The sequence below is a fragment of the Bubalus kerabau genome, chromosome 1 (genome assembly GCF_029407905.1).
Source record: "Bubalus kerabau isolate K-KA32 ecotype Philippines breed swamp buffalo chromosome 1, PCC_UOA_SB_1v2, whole genome shotgun sequence".
Lineage (NCBI taxonomy): Eukaryota > Metazoa > Chordata > Mammalia > Artiodactyla > Bovidae > Bubalus > Bubalus kerabau.
Genome location: NC_073624.1, coordinates 172,819,894 through 172,837,240, shown reverse-complemented (window position 1 = coordinate 172,837,240; position 17,347 = coordinate 172,819,894). Strand labels below are relative to the sequence as shown.

At 45.7% G+C, this 17,347-nt stretch overlaps 1 protein-coding gene across 3 annotated transcripts in view; it reads left to right on the top strand.

Annotated features, from left to right (window-relative positions):
- Positions 1-14,333, top strand: part of SNAP47 (synaptosome associated protein 47) — a 66,890-nt gene extending 52,557 nt beyond the window's left edge. Inside the window, exons 5-6 of one of the 3 annotated variants that reach the window (XR_008700266.1) lie at positions 252-480; positions 12,755-12,893. Coding sequence is in view for 1 of the 3 variants with exons in the window: in XM_055540046.1 (XP_055396021.1) it covers positions 12,755-12,901 (147 nt within the window). In the remaining 2 variants the exon portion in view is untranslated. The other 2 variants (XR_008700269.1, XM_055540046.1) reach the window with 2 other exon arrangements.
- Positions 14,334-17,347: the final 3,014 nt, after the last annotated feature.

Sequence of the window (17,347 nt, the reverse complement as noted above, 5' to 3'; positions counted from 1 at the left end):
TAGAATATATAGAATAAAATCTTGTCATTTTAACTACTAAAAATTTTTTTTCTCTATTTTAACTATATACATAGTATTAATTACATTCAAAAATGTTTTGCAACCATCACCACTAATGGTTTTATTTCCAGAGTTCTCTTATCACCCCAACAGAATCTGTTATAGTGAAACAATAACTCCACATTTCACCTCTCTCCAGTTCCTGGTAATGTCTAATCTTCTCTCTGTTTCTATGAATTTGCCTATTCTAGGACCCTCCAATGGGCTTTCCAAGTGGTGCAGTGGTAAAGAATCCACTTGCCAATGCAGGAGATGCAGGTTCAATCCCTGGGTCGGGAAGATCCCCTGGAGTAGGAAATGGCAACCCACTCCATATTCTTGCCTGGGAAGTCCCATGACAGAGGAGCCTGGCAGGCTACAGTCCATGGGGTCCAGAGTCAGACATGACTGAGCCGCTGAGCGCAAGCACAGGAACCTCCTGTAAGTATTATAGTCCTTTTGTTTCGGGCTTTTTTCACTTAGCTTAATGTTTTCAAGGCTGATCCATCTTGTAGCATGAATCAGTACTTCTTTCCTTTTTTAGGTGAATAATCTTCTGTTGTATGGATAAAACATGCTTTGTGATATCTGTTCATCGCTGATGGACACTTGGGTTATTTCCAGCCTTTGACCACTGTGAATGCTGCCACACACATTCATGCATGAGTATTTGAGTCTCTGCTTTCGTTCTTTTGTACATATACTTTAGAGTAGAATTGCTTGGTTGTACGATAATTTTATGTTTAGCTTTTTAATTAGCTGCCATATTATTTCTTTGTCGGGGTTATTTTCTTAATTTCTTTTTCAGATTCTTCATTGCTGCTGTTTAGAAACACAGCTGGTTTTTGTGTGTTGATCCTGTAACTTTGCTAAACGTTTTAATTAGCTTAGCAGCAGCAGCAGCAGCATTCTTTGAGATAGTCTGTGTACAGGATCATGTCATATGAAAATGGGGCTTCCCAAGTGGTGCAGTGGTAAAGAATCTGCCTGTCAAGGCAAGAGATGCAAGAAATGTGGGTTGGGAATATCCCCTGGAGTAGAAAATGGCAACCCACTCCAGTCTTCTTGCCTGTAGAGTTCCATGGACAGATACTGGCGGGCTACAGTCCATGCGCTCACAGAGTCGGACACAGATGAGCACTAGCACGTGTTACCAGTTAACATGTGAAAACAGAGACAGTTTTACTTCTTCCTTTTCAGTTTGGTGCCTCCTATTTCTTTTTCTTGCCTACTTGCTCTGTCTAGGACTCGCAGTGCATAGCAGTACTGTGTCGCAGTGGTGAAAGTAGGCATTCTTGTCTCCTAATTTGCAGACGCTTTCAGTCCTTCCCTATTGAGTTTTCTATTAGCTGGATTTTTCATAAGCGCTTTTTTAAAAAATGTGTTTAAGTTTTTACTTTATTACAGGCTCTTCTATTTCTAATCATTACATATGTTCTCAATAATTCATTTATCTCCTATATTATACTCCATTTGTATTTCATTATGATTTCCATCTGTCATACCTTCATGTCATATCTACTGTTTTTATAAGTTCATTTATATCATTTTTTGAGGGGGGTTCTACATATAATTTTCCACATGGAAAATTCTTAAAGAGATGGGAATACCAGACCACTTTTCCTGCAAAACCTGTATGCAGTTCAAGAAGCAGCAGTTAAAACTGGAAATGGAACAACAGACTGGTTCAAAACAGGGAAATGAATACGTCAAGGCTGTATATTGTCACCCTGCTTATATAACTTCTATGCAGAGTGCGTCATGAGAAATGCCGGGCTGGATAAAGTACAGTCTGAAATCAAGATTGCCAGGAGAAATATCAATAACCTCAGATACGCAGATGACAGCACCCTTATGGCAGAAAGTGAAGAAGAACTAAAGAGCCTCTTGATGAAGGTGAAAGAAGGTAGTGAAAAGGCTGGCCTAAAACTCAACATTTAGAAAACGAAGATCATGGCATCGGGTCCCGTCACTTCATGGCAAACAGTGGAAACCGTGACAGACCTTATTTTCTTGGGCTCCAAAATCAGTGCAGATGCTGACTGCAGCCATGAAATTAAAAGACACTTGCTCCTTGGAAGAAAAGCTATGACAAACCTAGACAGCATATTAAAAAGTAGAGGCATTATTTTGCCAACAAAGGTCAGTATGGTCAAAGCTGTGGGTTTTCCAGTAATGTATGAATGTGAGAGTTGGCTAAAGAAGGCTAAGTGCTGAAGAATTGATGCTTTTAAACTGTGGTGTTGGAGAAGACTTTTGAGAGTCTCTTGGACTGCAAGGAGATCAAGCTAGTCAATCGTAAAGGAAATCAATCCTGAATATTCATTAGAAGGACTGATGCTGAAGCTGAAACTCCAGTACTTTGGCCACCTGATGCAAAAAGCTGACTCATTAGAGAAACCCTGATGCTGGGAAAGATTGAGGGCAGGAAGAGAAGGGAATGACAGAGGATGAATTGGTTGGATGGTATTACTGACTCAATGGACATGAGTTTGAACAAGCTTAAGGAGATGGTAAAGGACAGGGAAGCCTGGAATGCTGCAGTCCATGGGGTCGCAAAGAGTCAGACACGACTGAGTGACTGAACAACAACTACCAAATATAAACAATATCATATGGAATATCAAAGAAAGATATTTGTATTTCTTTGTCTGACTTTACTTAGTATAATAATCTCCAGGTTCATTCATGTTGCTGCAAATGGCATTATTTCATTCTTTTCAATGGCTGAGTAATATTCCATTGTGTGTATATGTGTGTGTGTGTGTGTGTGTGTGTGTGTGTGTGTGTGTGTATATGTTCCACATCTTCTTTATTCACTTCTCTGTCAGTGGACATTTAGGTTGCTTCTGTGTCCTGGCTATTGTAAATAGTGCTGCAGTGAACACTGGGGTACATGTATCTTTTATTTATTTTTAATTGGAGGATTATTGCTTTACAATGTTGTATTGGCCTGTGCCGCACAACAGCATGAATCAGGTGTAAGTATACGTACATCCCCTTCCTCTTGAGCCTCCCTCCTCCACCCTATCCCAAGCCCCCATCCTTCTAGGTGGTCAGAGAACACTGGCCTGAACTCCCTGTGTCATACAGCAGCTTCCAACTAGTAATCTGTTTTGCGCATGGTAATGCATGTATTTCAGTGTTACTCTCAATTCATCCAGCTCTCTCCTTCCCCTGCTGTGTGCACACATCCGTTCTCTACATCTGCATATCTATTCCTGCCCTGTAGATAGGCTCATCAGCACTATTTCCCTAGATTCCATATATATGTGTTAATATACAATATTTGTCTTTTTCTGACTTACTTCATTTTGTATAACAGGCTCTAAGTTCATCCACCTCAGTTCAACTGACTCAAATTCATTCCTTTTAATAGCTGAGGTATTAACGCTCTGTAATATTCAGTTCAGTTCAGTTCTGTCGCTCAGTCATGTCCGACTCTTTGCGACCCCATGAAATGCAGCACGCCAGGCCTCCCTGTCCATCACCATCTCCCGGAGTTCACTCAGACTCACGTCCATCGAGTCAGTGATGCCATCCAGCCGTCTCATCCTCTGTCGTCCCCTTCTCCTCCTGCCCCCAATCCCTCCCAGCATCAGAGTCTTTTCCAATGAGTCAACTCTTCGCATGAGGTGGCCAAAGTATTGGAGTTTCAGCTTTAGCATCATTCCTTCCAAAGAACACCCAGGGCTGATCTCCTTTAGAATGGACTGGTTGGATCTCCTTGCAGTCCAAGGGACTCTCAAGAGTCTTCTCCAACACCACAGTTCAAAAGCATCAATTCTTCGGCGCTCAGCTTTCCTCACAGTCCAACTCTCACATCTATACATGACTACTGGAAAAACTATAGCCTTGACTAGATGGACCTTTGTTGGCAGAGTAATGTCTCTGCTTTGCAATATGCTATCTAGGTTGGTCATAACTTTCCTTCCAAGGAGTAAGCGTCTTTTAATTTAATTTCACCATCTGCAGTGATTTGGAGCCCCAAGAATAAAGTCTGACACTGTTTCCACTGTTTGCCCATCTATTTCCCATGAAGTGATGGGACTGGGTATTAATGAGCTGTAATATTAATACTAATTATTAATATTAATGAGCTGTAATATTCCATTACATATATGTACAATTTTAAATAAAAAACTTTATTTGGTACTGGGGCATAGCCAGCTAACAGTGTTGTGGCAGTCTCAGGTGAACAGTGAAGGGACGCAGACGTACGTGTGCGTGTAGCCATTCTCCCGCACACTCCCCTGCCATCCACGCTGCCACATCACATGGAGCAGGGTTCCCTGTGCTGTACAGTAGGTCCTTCTTGGATCTCTGTTTTAAACGTGGTGGTGTGTTACCACAACGTCGGTATCTGTCAGTGGACATCTAGCTTGCTTCCATGCCCTGGCTATTGTAAACAGTTCTATAATGAACACTGGGGTTCATGTGTCTTTCTGAATTGCGGTTTTCTCAGGGTATATGTCCAGTAGTGGGATTGCTGGGTCATATGGAGGATGCCCACTCTTGCCACTGTTATTCAACATGGTTTTAGAAGGCCTGGCTGTGGCAATCAGAGAAGAAAAATAAAAGGAATCCAGATTGGAAAAGAAGAAGTAAAACTCTTACTGTTTTCAGATGACATTATACTACACATAGAAAACCCTAAAGGCACCACCAGAAAATTACTAGAGCTAATCAGTGAATTTGGTAAAATCACAAGATATAAAATTAACAGATAGAAATGCCTTGTGTTCTATATACTAACAGTGAAAAATCAGAAACAGAAATTAAACAATCCTGCGACACCACTGCAACAACAAGCATAAAACACCTGCAATAAACGTCCCTACAGACACAGAAGACCCGTATGCAGACAGCTGCAAGACACTGCTGAAAGAAATCAAGGCCACACAAGCAGATGGAGCGCGAGTGCCGTGCTCCTGGATGAGCGGGCTCAATATTGTCAGCACGACTATACTTTCCAAAGCAATCTGTGGGTTCAGTGCAATCCTCACCAAATCACCAATGGCATTTTTCACAGAGCTAGAAGTACCAATTTTTGAATTGTATCTTTTAGAATTTTGATTCTTCTCCAGGTATGTGCTCAGGAGTGGGATTGCCGGATCATATAGTATCTCTGTTTTTAGTTTCTTAAGGAACCTCCAAACTGTTCTCCATAATGGCTGTCCCAGTTTACATCCCCACCAACAGTGGGCGGGGTGGGGGCCGCTTCCTCAGGGGCTCAGCGGTAAAGAATCCGCCTGCCTCATGGAATTAGTTTGAAAGTATTTCCTTCTTTTTTTCTTTTTGAAGTGTTTCTTCCTCTGCAGGTTTTTGGAATAGTTTCAGAAGGATAGGTTAGGTTTCTTTTATCATATAAGGAAGTTCTTTTTTAGTCCTGCTTTTCTAAGGTTTTTATCATGAAAGGATGTTGGGTTTTGTCATTGCTGTTTCTGCATCAGTTGAGTTGATTGTATATGTTTTTTCTGTTTGTTCTAACAGTATGGTATATTGCATGAATTGATTTTCTAAGTCTGAACCACCCTTGCATTCTGAGGTAAATTCTACTTGGGTTCAGTTTGCTACTATTTTAGTATGTTGTGGTTTTATTTTCATTTGTCTTAGAGAGTTTACTAATTTCCCTGTTTGACCCATTGGTTGTTAAAGAGTGTTGTATTTCCACATATTTGTAAGTTTTTTTTTATTTTTCCAGATTTCTAGTTTCTTTCCACTGTGAAGGTACTTTCTATTACTTCAGTCTTAAGTTGAGGCTTATTTTGAGGCCTGCCATGTGGTCTGTCCTGGAGGATGTTCTGTGTGCCCTGGAGGGGACTGCGGGTTCCACTGATTCAAGTGGAGTATGCTTTGTACATCTGTTGGGTGGAGATGGTGCACCCAACAGATTTTCTATTGGGATATCTCATCCATTACCAGCATCTTTTTTAACTTTTAAAAAATAGTTAACTAGTATTTGGTGGGTTTTGGTTCAGGCTGGAAAGTTGGTTTTATGCAGTATTTAAATGTAAAATTGCACTGAATACATGGACACGGTACTGGGGAAGCTTCATGGCCTTGGGCAGCGTCCTCTGTCCATCCGATCTGTAGCACAGGGCTGGAGACTACTTGTTGGAGACATAGCTCCCATGGCCAGTAAGTGCCGTTGCCAAGTGAGCCGTGTGGCCTTCAGCAGATAAAATGCTACTATCACGTTTTACAAAACAGGGTCCCCTACTTGAGGCTTGCTTTGAAGTGAGGGTGAGGCTGGTATTATATGGAGCAGAATTCTGTTCTGAGCAAATTTACCAGTGGGGTCCCAAATGTTTGTGCCCCAGTCAGCTCTGAAGAACTTCCAAATTAATGCATTTTCTCTTTATTTCGTGTCCTGAGAAGTCCCCACTGAGGCACTTACTTCCTAATGTAAGATGAACCTTCAGTTTATTGAGCATTTCACTTGGTAGGGATTCCATTCCTCTCTTAAAAACATGGTTCTCATCATGGGAAGCTCTGTTTACAGTCTGATAGCAGCTTGGTTCCCAGGACTTCTCTATAGTCCTGGGAGGTGCTTTCCTTGCCCAGGCCGTGAGCTAAAGGGGCCATCTTTGCTGTGGGCCGTTGCGGTGTCTGTAACCACGCTATTCAGCAGACTTCAAGTGAGGGCTAACAGATCCCTGAAGACTCAGCTCTCAAAGTCTTGTACAGACACAGCCCTGGTGCGTAAGGCAGGTTTATGCTCAACTCTCTGTGCTGCGAGAGGGTTATGAAGAGGGGTGCTCCTTAAAAGAGAACCCTTTCCTGCCCCTGTGCATCACAGGTTGCCCTCAGGACCTCAGGGAATGCAGAGAGGGCAGGGTGGGGCACAGGGGTGGCCTGTGAGTGCTGAATGTGACAGATTGTAGCCTAGAATATTCTGTACAGCCTCTAGAGCTTTGGTTGAGAGGGAGCCAATTTTTCCCTCTTTGCCTTCTCTACAGCATGTTAATAGTCCCAAATGGTAGAACTGCAGACAGCTTGATTCATCCCAGCTCTGTTCTTAAATGGTTGCTAGTTTCTTACTGCAAGAAAATTCAGTCTTTCAGTGGGTCAGTTTAATAACAAGATCAAGGCAGACAGTCTAGCTAATATTAAACTGACTCTGTTGTCCAGTCGCTAAGCCATTTCCGACTTCTTTGTTGTGATACCCCTTCACCCCCATGGACTGGAGGCCACCAGGCTCCTCTGTGTATGGGTTCTCAGGCAAGAATACTGGAGTGGGCTGCCGTTTCCTTCTCCTACTCATTTTAGGTACTTAAATAGACTAATAGTCTAAATCCTGGAGTTTTATTGTGAGGTAGAACAAAACACTTTCTTTTTTCAGACTATAAGTGAGGCAACAACTAGCATATTATAGGCTTTGTAGAAACATTAAGGCCATGTCCTTACACAGCGAAAGCACAAGCCTACATGTTCCAGGCTCTACTTACAGCAGAGCTTGGGGCCTCTGATTCCCAGGCTTTCACACCTTGATAGCTGGCGTGAGGCATACGTCTGTTTTGGTAAGGGAGCTTCCTCTACTGGGTGAGCCATTTTTCCATAATTTATTTTCTTTTTTTATAAACAAAGTGAAAATGGTTGGAAAGCTAAAGGATCTCTGTATCTGCTCTTCTGTCGACCCAGATGGTGTCTGTGCCGCTGTTCTGAGGTCTGCGACATGGCAGAGATGGAGGTCACTGTAGCATGTGGCCGAGCAGAAGGTCTTCCTCTTCCAGAGAAGACAGAAACTTCTGCTCTGTCCTGGGGACCATGTGGTACCTCCCACTTCCTGTCTGAGTCATCTCTGCTCTCCCACTTCCTGGTTCCTGAGGCTCGTGAGTGAGGCCAGCATCCTGCCTGTGGGGAACCAAGCCTCCTGCTCTGGCTTTGTTGAGCGCCTGTGACTCCTGAGCTGAAGAGCATTGAGCGTTTCTGTGGTGTTTTCCCAAGGAATCTCTGCTCCCAGAGATACTGGCATACATGTTATTTTGTCTTAACTTGAACTTATGTGCACTATATATTTCTTGGGAATTTATCAAAGTTTTTCCTAAAACTCAATGTACTATTAATCACATAATTTCTGTGTTAGGTACAAATGTAGCTGGATGATGGCTGGCTGCTGGGTTTGTTTATTAGTGGAGCAGAGACTTGGGGAAGAGTCCATTTTGACCCTGGTCTTTGAGTCAGAGCCCAGTGAAGGTTCGTCTGAGAGCCCCGTTGATATTCCAGAGGCTGGCAACATTGTGCATTGATGACTAGACAGCTTGTCATCCTGGGCCACAGAAGTAACAACTGTTTTAAGGTTTGGCCAGACTTCATATTCTCCATTCTTTCCATCCCATGTTATATGGAATGCACACGATGCCATTTAATTACTTCAATCCCTTTCTTAAAGGAAAAAGACACTGAACCAGTATTCCAGAGATACTAGTAGTTTGAAGGTTTACTCAGTAATTTTCTTCGCAGACTTGGTAGCTTTAAAGATCTCACTTGTGTTTTTGCAGTATTAATTAATTTCAAGTGCAGTTTTGGCAGACCAACCAAGGGTCTCAACAGGCTGCATAGAACGAGTGCTATTTTTAAGACCATCTCAGTGAAACTTTTTCCAAATGAAACTCAACAGGAACCAGTCTTTATTTGGACTCATATACTCGGTAAAATGCTCAACTTTTGTAGTCATGTCAACTGTTCCTGTTCACAAAATAAGTTGTATGTGCCTTTTACTACTGTGTTTATTAAGCATAGACTCAAGAATATAGGTGTTCTTGCTCTTGCCACTGTTTCATTTTGGAAAAGAGGCGGTTGATTCATCCGCTAGAGAAAGATGGCTGTGGAAGTGTAGGACACACAGCATCCGTCACGCAAAGTGGTCCTTGGTGAGAGTGCTGTCGCGTGGCGATACGGGCCTGTGCCAGCTGGCACAGAGGCCACTGGGCACGTGTGGGTCCTGAGCACTTAAAAAGCAGCTGGTCCGAGTTCTCCAAGTAGCTTGTGAGAACTTCATATAAAAAAAGAATGAATATAAAATCTCTCGTTAATGTTTATTGACTTCATGTTTAAATGGGGGGCTTCTCAGGTGGCGCTAGTGGTAAAGAATCCACCTGCCAATTGCAGGAGACGCCAAGGACACGGGTTCGATCTCTGGGTTGGGAAGATCCCCTTGAGAAGGAAATGGTAATCCACTCCAGTATTCTTGCCATGAAAATTCCATGGACAGTAAAGTCCGGTTGGCTACAGTCCTTGGGATTGCAGAGTTGGACACAACTGAGCACCCACTCACATGTTTAAATGATAATGTTTTGGGTTATTTGGTTTAAATAAAATATATTATTAAAATTAATTATACTATTTACTTTTTATTAGAAATTTTGAAATTTCGAGTATGGCTCTCCCTAATTGGATATCTTTCCATGGTCGCTCAGGGCTCTCAGAGCTGGTACAGGTTCTAGGATATGTGAATCAACTGCCTATCCCTGGTGAGAGCCCTGTTGCCGTTTTTTAACGTCTTATGCAGTTTCTTTCAGTGTCTCAGTGATGCGATCTCTGAGTCATGGCCGTGACATCTCTTGTCCATGCAGCGGTTGTCAGGGCCACAGTAGGAGCTAGACCCCAGGAACTCAAGCAAGTCAGCCACCCTTCTCAGCTTCATCTGTGAAACAGAGTTAGATTGAGGATTAGCAGAGAATAGTTAGGGCACATTGTAGGGGTCCCCTAAATTCTATTCTTATTTCAGATAACTGGGGAATGAGAACACAGAAAGCAAAACCACATATATATATACACATACATACATATAGATGAATATCTATGTGGCTTCCCCAGTGGCTCAGCAGTAAAGAATCTGCCTGCAGGGCTGGTTCAGTCTCTCAGTCAGGAAGATCCCCTGGAGGAGGAATGGCCGCCCACTCCAGTATTCTTACCTGAAAAATCCCATGGACAGAGGAGCCTGGCAGGCTACAGTCCAAAGGATTGCAAAGAGTCAGACCCAGATGAGCTCACACGCATACACACACACACACACACACACACACACACACACACACACTCTCTCTCTAATCCCCAGTTTTACTTTCCTCTGAGAGTGTTTGGATGTTGGGATGAGAAAGCAATATTATCAGCAGTGCTTGTCTAACAGGCACTAATTTGGATTTGGGTTTTGGAGGACTTTTATCATCTCTTCTAAGTTCTGTTTCCTGGTTTTCTGTGTGCACTGTTAATATCAGAACAGAACAAAACAGTTGACTGTCTGCAGGGAAGGGAACATGCGGCTCCCTTGCTGAAAGCCCGTCTCCTGCCATCAGTGCATGTGCGAACAGTGGGTGTTTACAGTTTAGAACCTGGTAGTCCTGAAAAACAGTTCAGTTGAAAATATACTTGGCCACGTTTTGATGTGATTGACAAGGATGTAGAGGTTGCAAAGAGAGTCACAGGGTCTGTGTGGCCTAATCACTCAGCCTAGGAGAGAGACCTCCTCAAAGGTGTCACGTAGGATGCAGGTGTCTGACAAAGGGGACATTTTGTGCAAGTTTCTGGTAGAATGGCCTTATTATCACACTAAAATGGAGGTAATAAGGAAGGAACAGTTGACCAGAGAGAACAGCATGGAAGGACCTGCCTAACATAGTGGTGAGTGGTGACTTTTTTATTATGCTGTCTGGGCCTCAGCCATATGAGATCATAGAAATGAGAGATGGAAAAGACCTCCTGTATGAGGTCATCTAGCCCATCCCCTCCAGAGCTGACTGACCCCACGGTATACTTTCCAGAGCTCTGTCCAGTTTTTCAAGTGACTCAACTGATGGAGTTTCCACCAGCTCCCAGAGGGCGCAAAAAGGTAGTGTCTGAGACTGCTAGCTTGGATCAGGATTTATTCTTCTTTCTCATGACGAAGATCCCTGTGATGATGCTTTGTTTGAAGAGAGACGGGGTAAATCCTCCCTCTGTCACTGACTTGCGTATAACTGCGGATGACCTCAGCGGGCCTCATCTCCACATCGCCCTCCAAAATGCGGGGGCGTGTTGCTGGGCTCCTTCAGCCTGAGCATTGGAAGACTTGGCGGCGGCACCTTACACAGCACTGTATGGTTTTCACAGCTTGTTCACATTTGTGATCTCATTTGAGCCCCACCGTTCTTAGGGAACGAGTTGATTGTATTCTCCTCCTGACCATCTCCCTGCCTATTCTGTTTCTTGTTAATCAGATGGAGGAGTTCTCCCAGGCAGTGGGTGGTGGGCCGGGTGCTCAGGCATTCCTTTTTGGTTCGTTTGACCTCACAGGTACTACTATGCCTTCTGAGACACCATGTGGCTGCACTTTATTCTCTTTGAGGTGTGGCCTCCTTTCCCAGGCAGTAGCACTGCTCAGGATTATCCCAGGCCGCCTATGGAGCCCAGAGCTTTCTTGCCCGTGTCTCTGGGTGGGACCTGCGGGGCGTGGCTCTCAGTCTGGAGTGTGATATGTCATCAGCAGGGCTGCACTCGGGGTCCTCCTCTGGTGCTCACCCAGGCTGCTCATCGTCAGGCCCATCCTCCTGTGATAAAGGACTTTGCATGGATCCATAGGCAGGCTGGTCCATCGGGAGTTAGTAAACCGGGCACCAAGGGCTCGTCTTAATTCAGATTGTGCAGTTCCTTCCTTTCCTGAACCTTTCTTTAAAAGAGGAACAGTATTGATATTTATTGCAAGTAGTTGGTCATTAAGATTTCTCGCAAAATCATTTCTTTTTGTTGTCAAAGACATTAAATTTTTAAACCCCGGTTCAGTAGGTATATAGTTAAAGTACATTTCACAGTAATACAGTGTTGCTCTCAACTAGTTTATAAAACTGTATGAAGTATGACATGAGTCCCGGCAATGGGGCAAGGAGCTGCCGTCCAGCCTGGTCCGCTCCCTTGGTCTGGGAGCCGTCCTTCCCCGGGCTCACTGCGCGCTCTCGGCGTCTCTGTGTGTCCTCCGTGTGTGTGCTCACTGGTGCCTCCTTTGCCTCCCTGGAGGACGCCAGGGCCTGCGCTCGCGGGGCTGTCCCAGCATTTCTGGGTAGGCCCACGGGGCTGTGGTGTGTGCCTGCTTCATCACCTCTGGCTATTTCTCCTGTTTTGTTCTGCCTTTTATATTTGTGTGTGAAATATATCAAATATACAGACAAAAAAGGGGGGTTGCCTTTCTTTTTAAGCTTTGGTTTTCCAGCTTCAGTCTGCAGTTAGGCATTTGGATGCAGAAAGGTAAATGAAGCAGTGATGAGGTGAGAGCTGGGACTCAGATCTGAGTTGTAGCCTCTGGATTCCTGGTTCTGCACCGTGCCACTACCGTTTGCAGGAATTCCATGTGGATGTGGTAACATTCTCTCAGCAAGGCGGTCAGCATCGAAATCACGGGTTGGAAACAGCAGTGCCTCAGGGATGTATCTCCTGGGGCTGTGTGGTCAGTCTCCTTCTTTATGGCCTGGAGCAGGGCCAGACAGCGGATGCATCATCTCCCAACAGCCCTACCTCGCTGAAGGTCAGTGCCAGAAAACGGCAGCGCTGAGACCCAAAGCCGGGTCAGAGCTGGAGGCTCTGTGCTCAGAGCCTCCCCATTAACTTACACATTGGTTGGTCATCTCCATTAACTTACACATTTTCTGAAGTATTATTGAAAATAATGGAAAGATATATTATCTGTTTTTGAGAGCATCAGAAAAGGCAGCCCCTCCTATCATTTCTGCTTCTCTTGCAGATCCTGAGGAAGCTCAAAAGTCTTGCGTTAGACACCGAAACAGAGCTGGAGAGACAGGATGAGGCCTTGGATGGCATCACTGAAGCTGTGGACCGGACGACCTTAACCATCGACAAGCACAACCGACGAATGAAGAAACTGACTTAGAAGAACAGGCAAGCATAGGGCTGACCGCTGCTGATGAGAATCACTTCAGAGCACGTTGTTCTCAGATCCTGCACGCTTCCTTTGGGATGAAGACCCGGGAAGCCATCCCAGGTGCCTGTCCCGGGAGGGGCACGGCCGCCTCAGGATGCAGGGCTGCCGAGAAAGTGGCTCGGGGCGACCGCAGCCGCCACCAGGGACTCCCTTGTAGAGAGCTGGACGTGCAGGGCAGGAGTTCTGCCTACACGTACAGTGAGCTCCTGCCTGCAGGGCCCACCCAGGCTGCCCGGGGAGTCAAGGGCACCCACACATTCAAACACAGGCTGAGCCCTGTGAGGTGGCCACGGCAGCACGGCGTCTTCATTCTGAGGGTGAGCTGGACCCAGGCCTCGGGGACCACTTTGCCTGGCCACAGTCCCAGGTCTCCAGGGCACAACTAGCTGTATTTGCATCCTGTCTCCTCTTGATAACCATAAAAAGGATGATTTACGTCTCTATGAAAGAATCTGCTTATTTCTAACCCTCTGCCTGTTTGAACACTGCAGGCGTATCCTTTGTCAGGAAAATCTCTTCTCCAGAACTACATTCGGTCCTGAGCCTGCCTCTCCTGCATGGCCTGCTCAGTACAGACCTCATTGCCTTCACGTTGTTCCGTTTTTCTCTGATGGACAGGTCAGTTTCTCTTTGGTTATACTGTAAGTTCTAATAAAAGCTAAGAGTACACCTGGTACACCCTGAGATCATCCTGTAGACACCTGAAATATTCTTTAACTGCTCAGTTTTTAGTCAAACATGAAAACAGTACAAACTGCACCTATTTTTTTTTATTTATTATTATTTTTTTAATATAAATTTATTTAATTGGAGGCTAATTACTTTACAATATTGTATTGTTTTGCCATACATCAACGTGAATCCACCACAGGTGCACACGTGTTCCCCATCCTGAACCCCCCTCCCACCTCCCTCCCCATCCCATCCCTCTGGGTTGTCCCAGTGCACCAGCCCCGAGCATCCAGTATCATGCATCGAACCTGGACTGGCGATTCATTTCACATATGATATTATACATGTTTCAATGCCATTCTCCCAAATCATCCCACCCTCTCCCTCTCCCACAGAGTCCAAAAGACTGTTCTATACATCTGTGTCTCTTGCTGTCTTGCATACAGGGTTATCGTTACCATCTTTCTAAATTCCATACATATGCCTTAGCATACTGTATTAGTGTTTTTCTTTCTGGCTTACTTCACTCTGTATAATAGGCTCCAGTTTCATCCACCTCATTAGAACTGGTTCAAATGTATTCTTTTTAATGGCTGAGTAATATTCCATTGTGTATATATGTACCACAGCTTTCTTATCCATTCTTCTGTTGATGGACATATAGGTTGCTTCCACGCCCTGCATATTATAAAAAGTGCTGCGATGAACATTGGGGTACACGTGTCTCTTTCAGTTCTGCTTTCCTTGGTGTGTATGCCCAGCAGTGGGATTGCTGGGTTGTATGGCAGTTCTATTTCGAGTTTTTTAAGGAATCTCCACACTGTTCTCCATAGTGGCTGTACTAGTTTGCATTCCTACCAACAGTGTAAGAGGGTTCCCTTTTCTCCACACCCTCTCCAGCATTTATTGCGTGTAGACTTTTGGATAGCAGCCATTCTGATTGGTGAAATTGCACCTATTTTAAATAGTGTTAATTTTTGCTTTTCTGCCCCATTTCTATCCAGAGACAGAAATGCTAGTTTTAGAATGTTGTCTGAAGCTATACATTGATGCCTTTTCGCTTGGTTTGGGATGTCTTAATGTGTCCCCTGGCAGATCAGACAGTGAAGAATCAATCTGCGATGTGGGAGACCTGGATTCAATCCCTGGGTTGAGAAGATCCCCTGGAAGAGGGCATGGCAACCCACCCCAGTATTCCTGCCTGGAGAATCCCCATGGACAGAGGAGACTGATGGACTAAGGGGTCTCAAAGAGTCAGACACGACTGAGTGACTAAGCACAGCACAGCACAGTGTGTGCCTGGGAGAGCCCCTCATGGGAAGAAGAGGGAGAGTAGAGAAGTGGGTGGCGTCCTCCCATTCTCACAACAAGCGCCGTTCAGGCTGCTTTGAAATCACACCGCAAGGAGCCCTGCCCAGAGAAGCTCGCGTAGGCCTTGTACGGGGTTGCTGCGGCGCGCCGTTGCTGCAGCCCTCCTGGGATGGCGCCTGCAAGCCTGTGCTGCCACGGCGCACCACTCCACTCGCGTGCTGAGTCCTGGGTGGTTGTAAGAATTCATTCACAGATACAGTGTTAGTTTTCTGGGGCTGCCCTAACAAAGTACCACAGACAGGAGGCCTACAGCAGTAGGAATGCATGTTTGGAGGCCACAAATTCAGCGTTGAGGTGTGGGCAGTCTGCGGTCCTTCTGGTGTCTCTAGGAGAGGATCATTTGTGCAATTTCAAGTCACCGGTGCCTCCAGGTATCCCTGGGCTTGTGGCCACATCACCCAGATCTCTGCCTCCATTGTCATGTGGCCATCATCCCACGTTTCTGTGTCTCAAAACTCCCTGTCCTTTCTCTTATGAGGATCCATCCTAATCCAGGGTCATCTCACCTCAAGATCTTTTTACCTTGATGATGACTACAGAGACCCCATTTCCAAATTAGGCCTGAGGTTCCCAGTGGGCATGGATTTTGGGTCACCTAGGGATGCCCAGCCTTGTGACAGCTGATCCATTCCAAAAAGACATGGAAAGTAGCATTTCTAGAAAGTAATGGTCATAAGGGTCTTTCAGTTCTTTTCTTTATTCAGTTTGGTAAATTATATTCCTAGTCTCTGTTTGTCTTCGTTGGTTTGTACTTACTAACCTCCAAGATGAGAAGTGGGCCTGTCCTCTCAAGGTTTCTTGTACCAATGCAGGTGTGTGCAGAGTCGCTCTTGACCTTTCCTTTGCATCAAGTGATGGATGAGCTCAGAGCTCATACCCCTTCCATGGGGTCTGAGCCCCGTGCTGCCCTTTCTTGTGCATGATCCCAGGGAGGTCAGGGAGAACACAGCAGATGGGAAGGTGTGTCAGCAAGGACAGTTACTGAGAGTTCATGCCTAGAGGCAGCCGCAGCTGGATCACATCCCTGTGGAACTTGGAGGAACACTTGAGGAAAGGCAGCCTGTGCCCTGGGCATGGGCTCCCCAGGTAGTGCTAGTGGTAAAGAACCTGCCTGCCAGTGCGGGAGACTTAGGAGAGACGGGGTAGATCCCTTAGTTGGGAAGATTTCTGGAGGAGGGCATGGCAACCCACTCCAGTATTCTTGCCTGGAGAATCCCATGGACAGAGGCACCTGGTAGGCTACAGTCCTTGGGGTTGCATAGAATTGGACACGACTGAAGAGATGTAGCACATGTGCCCTGGGCACGGGCAAGTGCAGGTGGGCAGGCTGCACCCAAATACCATAGCTTCTCATGGCAGCCCTTGAAGAGTGTGTCCCCTGGGGTAGAGTACGTGGTTCTCACCATGGCCATGCATGGGGCTCGTGCCTGGGACTCAGAAAACACAGACATACATGCACACAACACACACTGACCTCAGGCCCGGAGTCAGGACGCCTGAGGGTGCGTGCATTACCCAGGTGTCTCAATGAGCAGGTGACTTGCTGCCATCAGGCCTGCGCTCTCTGCATCTAGCTCTGGAGAGCCCTGAGCAGCGGACATGAACACAAATCCGTGCCACTCATGATGCTATTCTGAATACAGGTGGGCACTGGTCAGAGGTCCCCAGCTCAGTCTCCAGCAGCCAGCCAGCCTCTGCTCATCCTGAAAATAGGTAACTCCTCTGGAATTAGGGCCATAGACGCCTCGGCTACCAACAGGCCTCTGGAAAGCAGGGGCCGGGACTCTGCTAGTGATCCCCAGCCAGGAACAAGCCCTGAGCTCTGTGGGCCTCACCCTCTCCTAATCCATCACCAGATACTCTGAGCATGAAGGTGTGTGATACAGAAGACATTGTACTGTTAGAGGACTATTCTCTGGGCCCTTTCTTGCCCATGAATAGCTAAATTGATGTGGAGACTTAGAGTGTTTTAAAAATTAAAAAAAAAAAAAAAGGACCATCAAAGACCATTTTATGCTATTTTTTTTTAAACCTTGACCCCAGAACTAACTTTTTAACCTCAGCACCTTCCTGTAGCAGAAAATCCATCTGCCAAATGGTTAGTCACCAAGGCTGAAGCAAAATTGCCAAGAACTCTGTGAAACCAGGCAGTGACTCCCACGACACACTTACCCCAGAGGAGTAATTCCACCTCCCCTGCTCCCTGCAAGTGTGGTGTACTGGCTCCGCCTCCGTGTTCTGCACATGGGGAGGCCACGGGGGGACAGCTGTTGAGACGCTCCTAGAAGCAGTGCCAAGGGAAGGGGACGAGCAGGTCAGCTGGTGATGTCTCCTGCCACCCTCAGGCGGCCT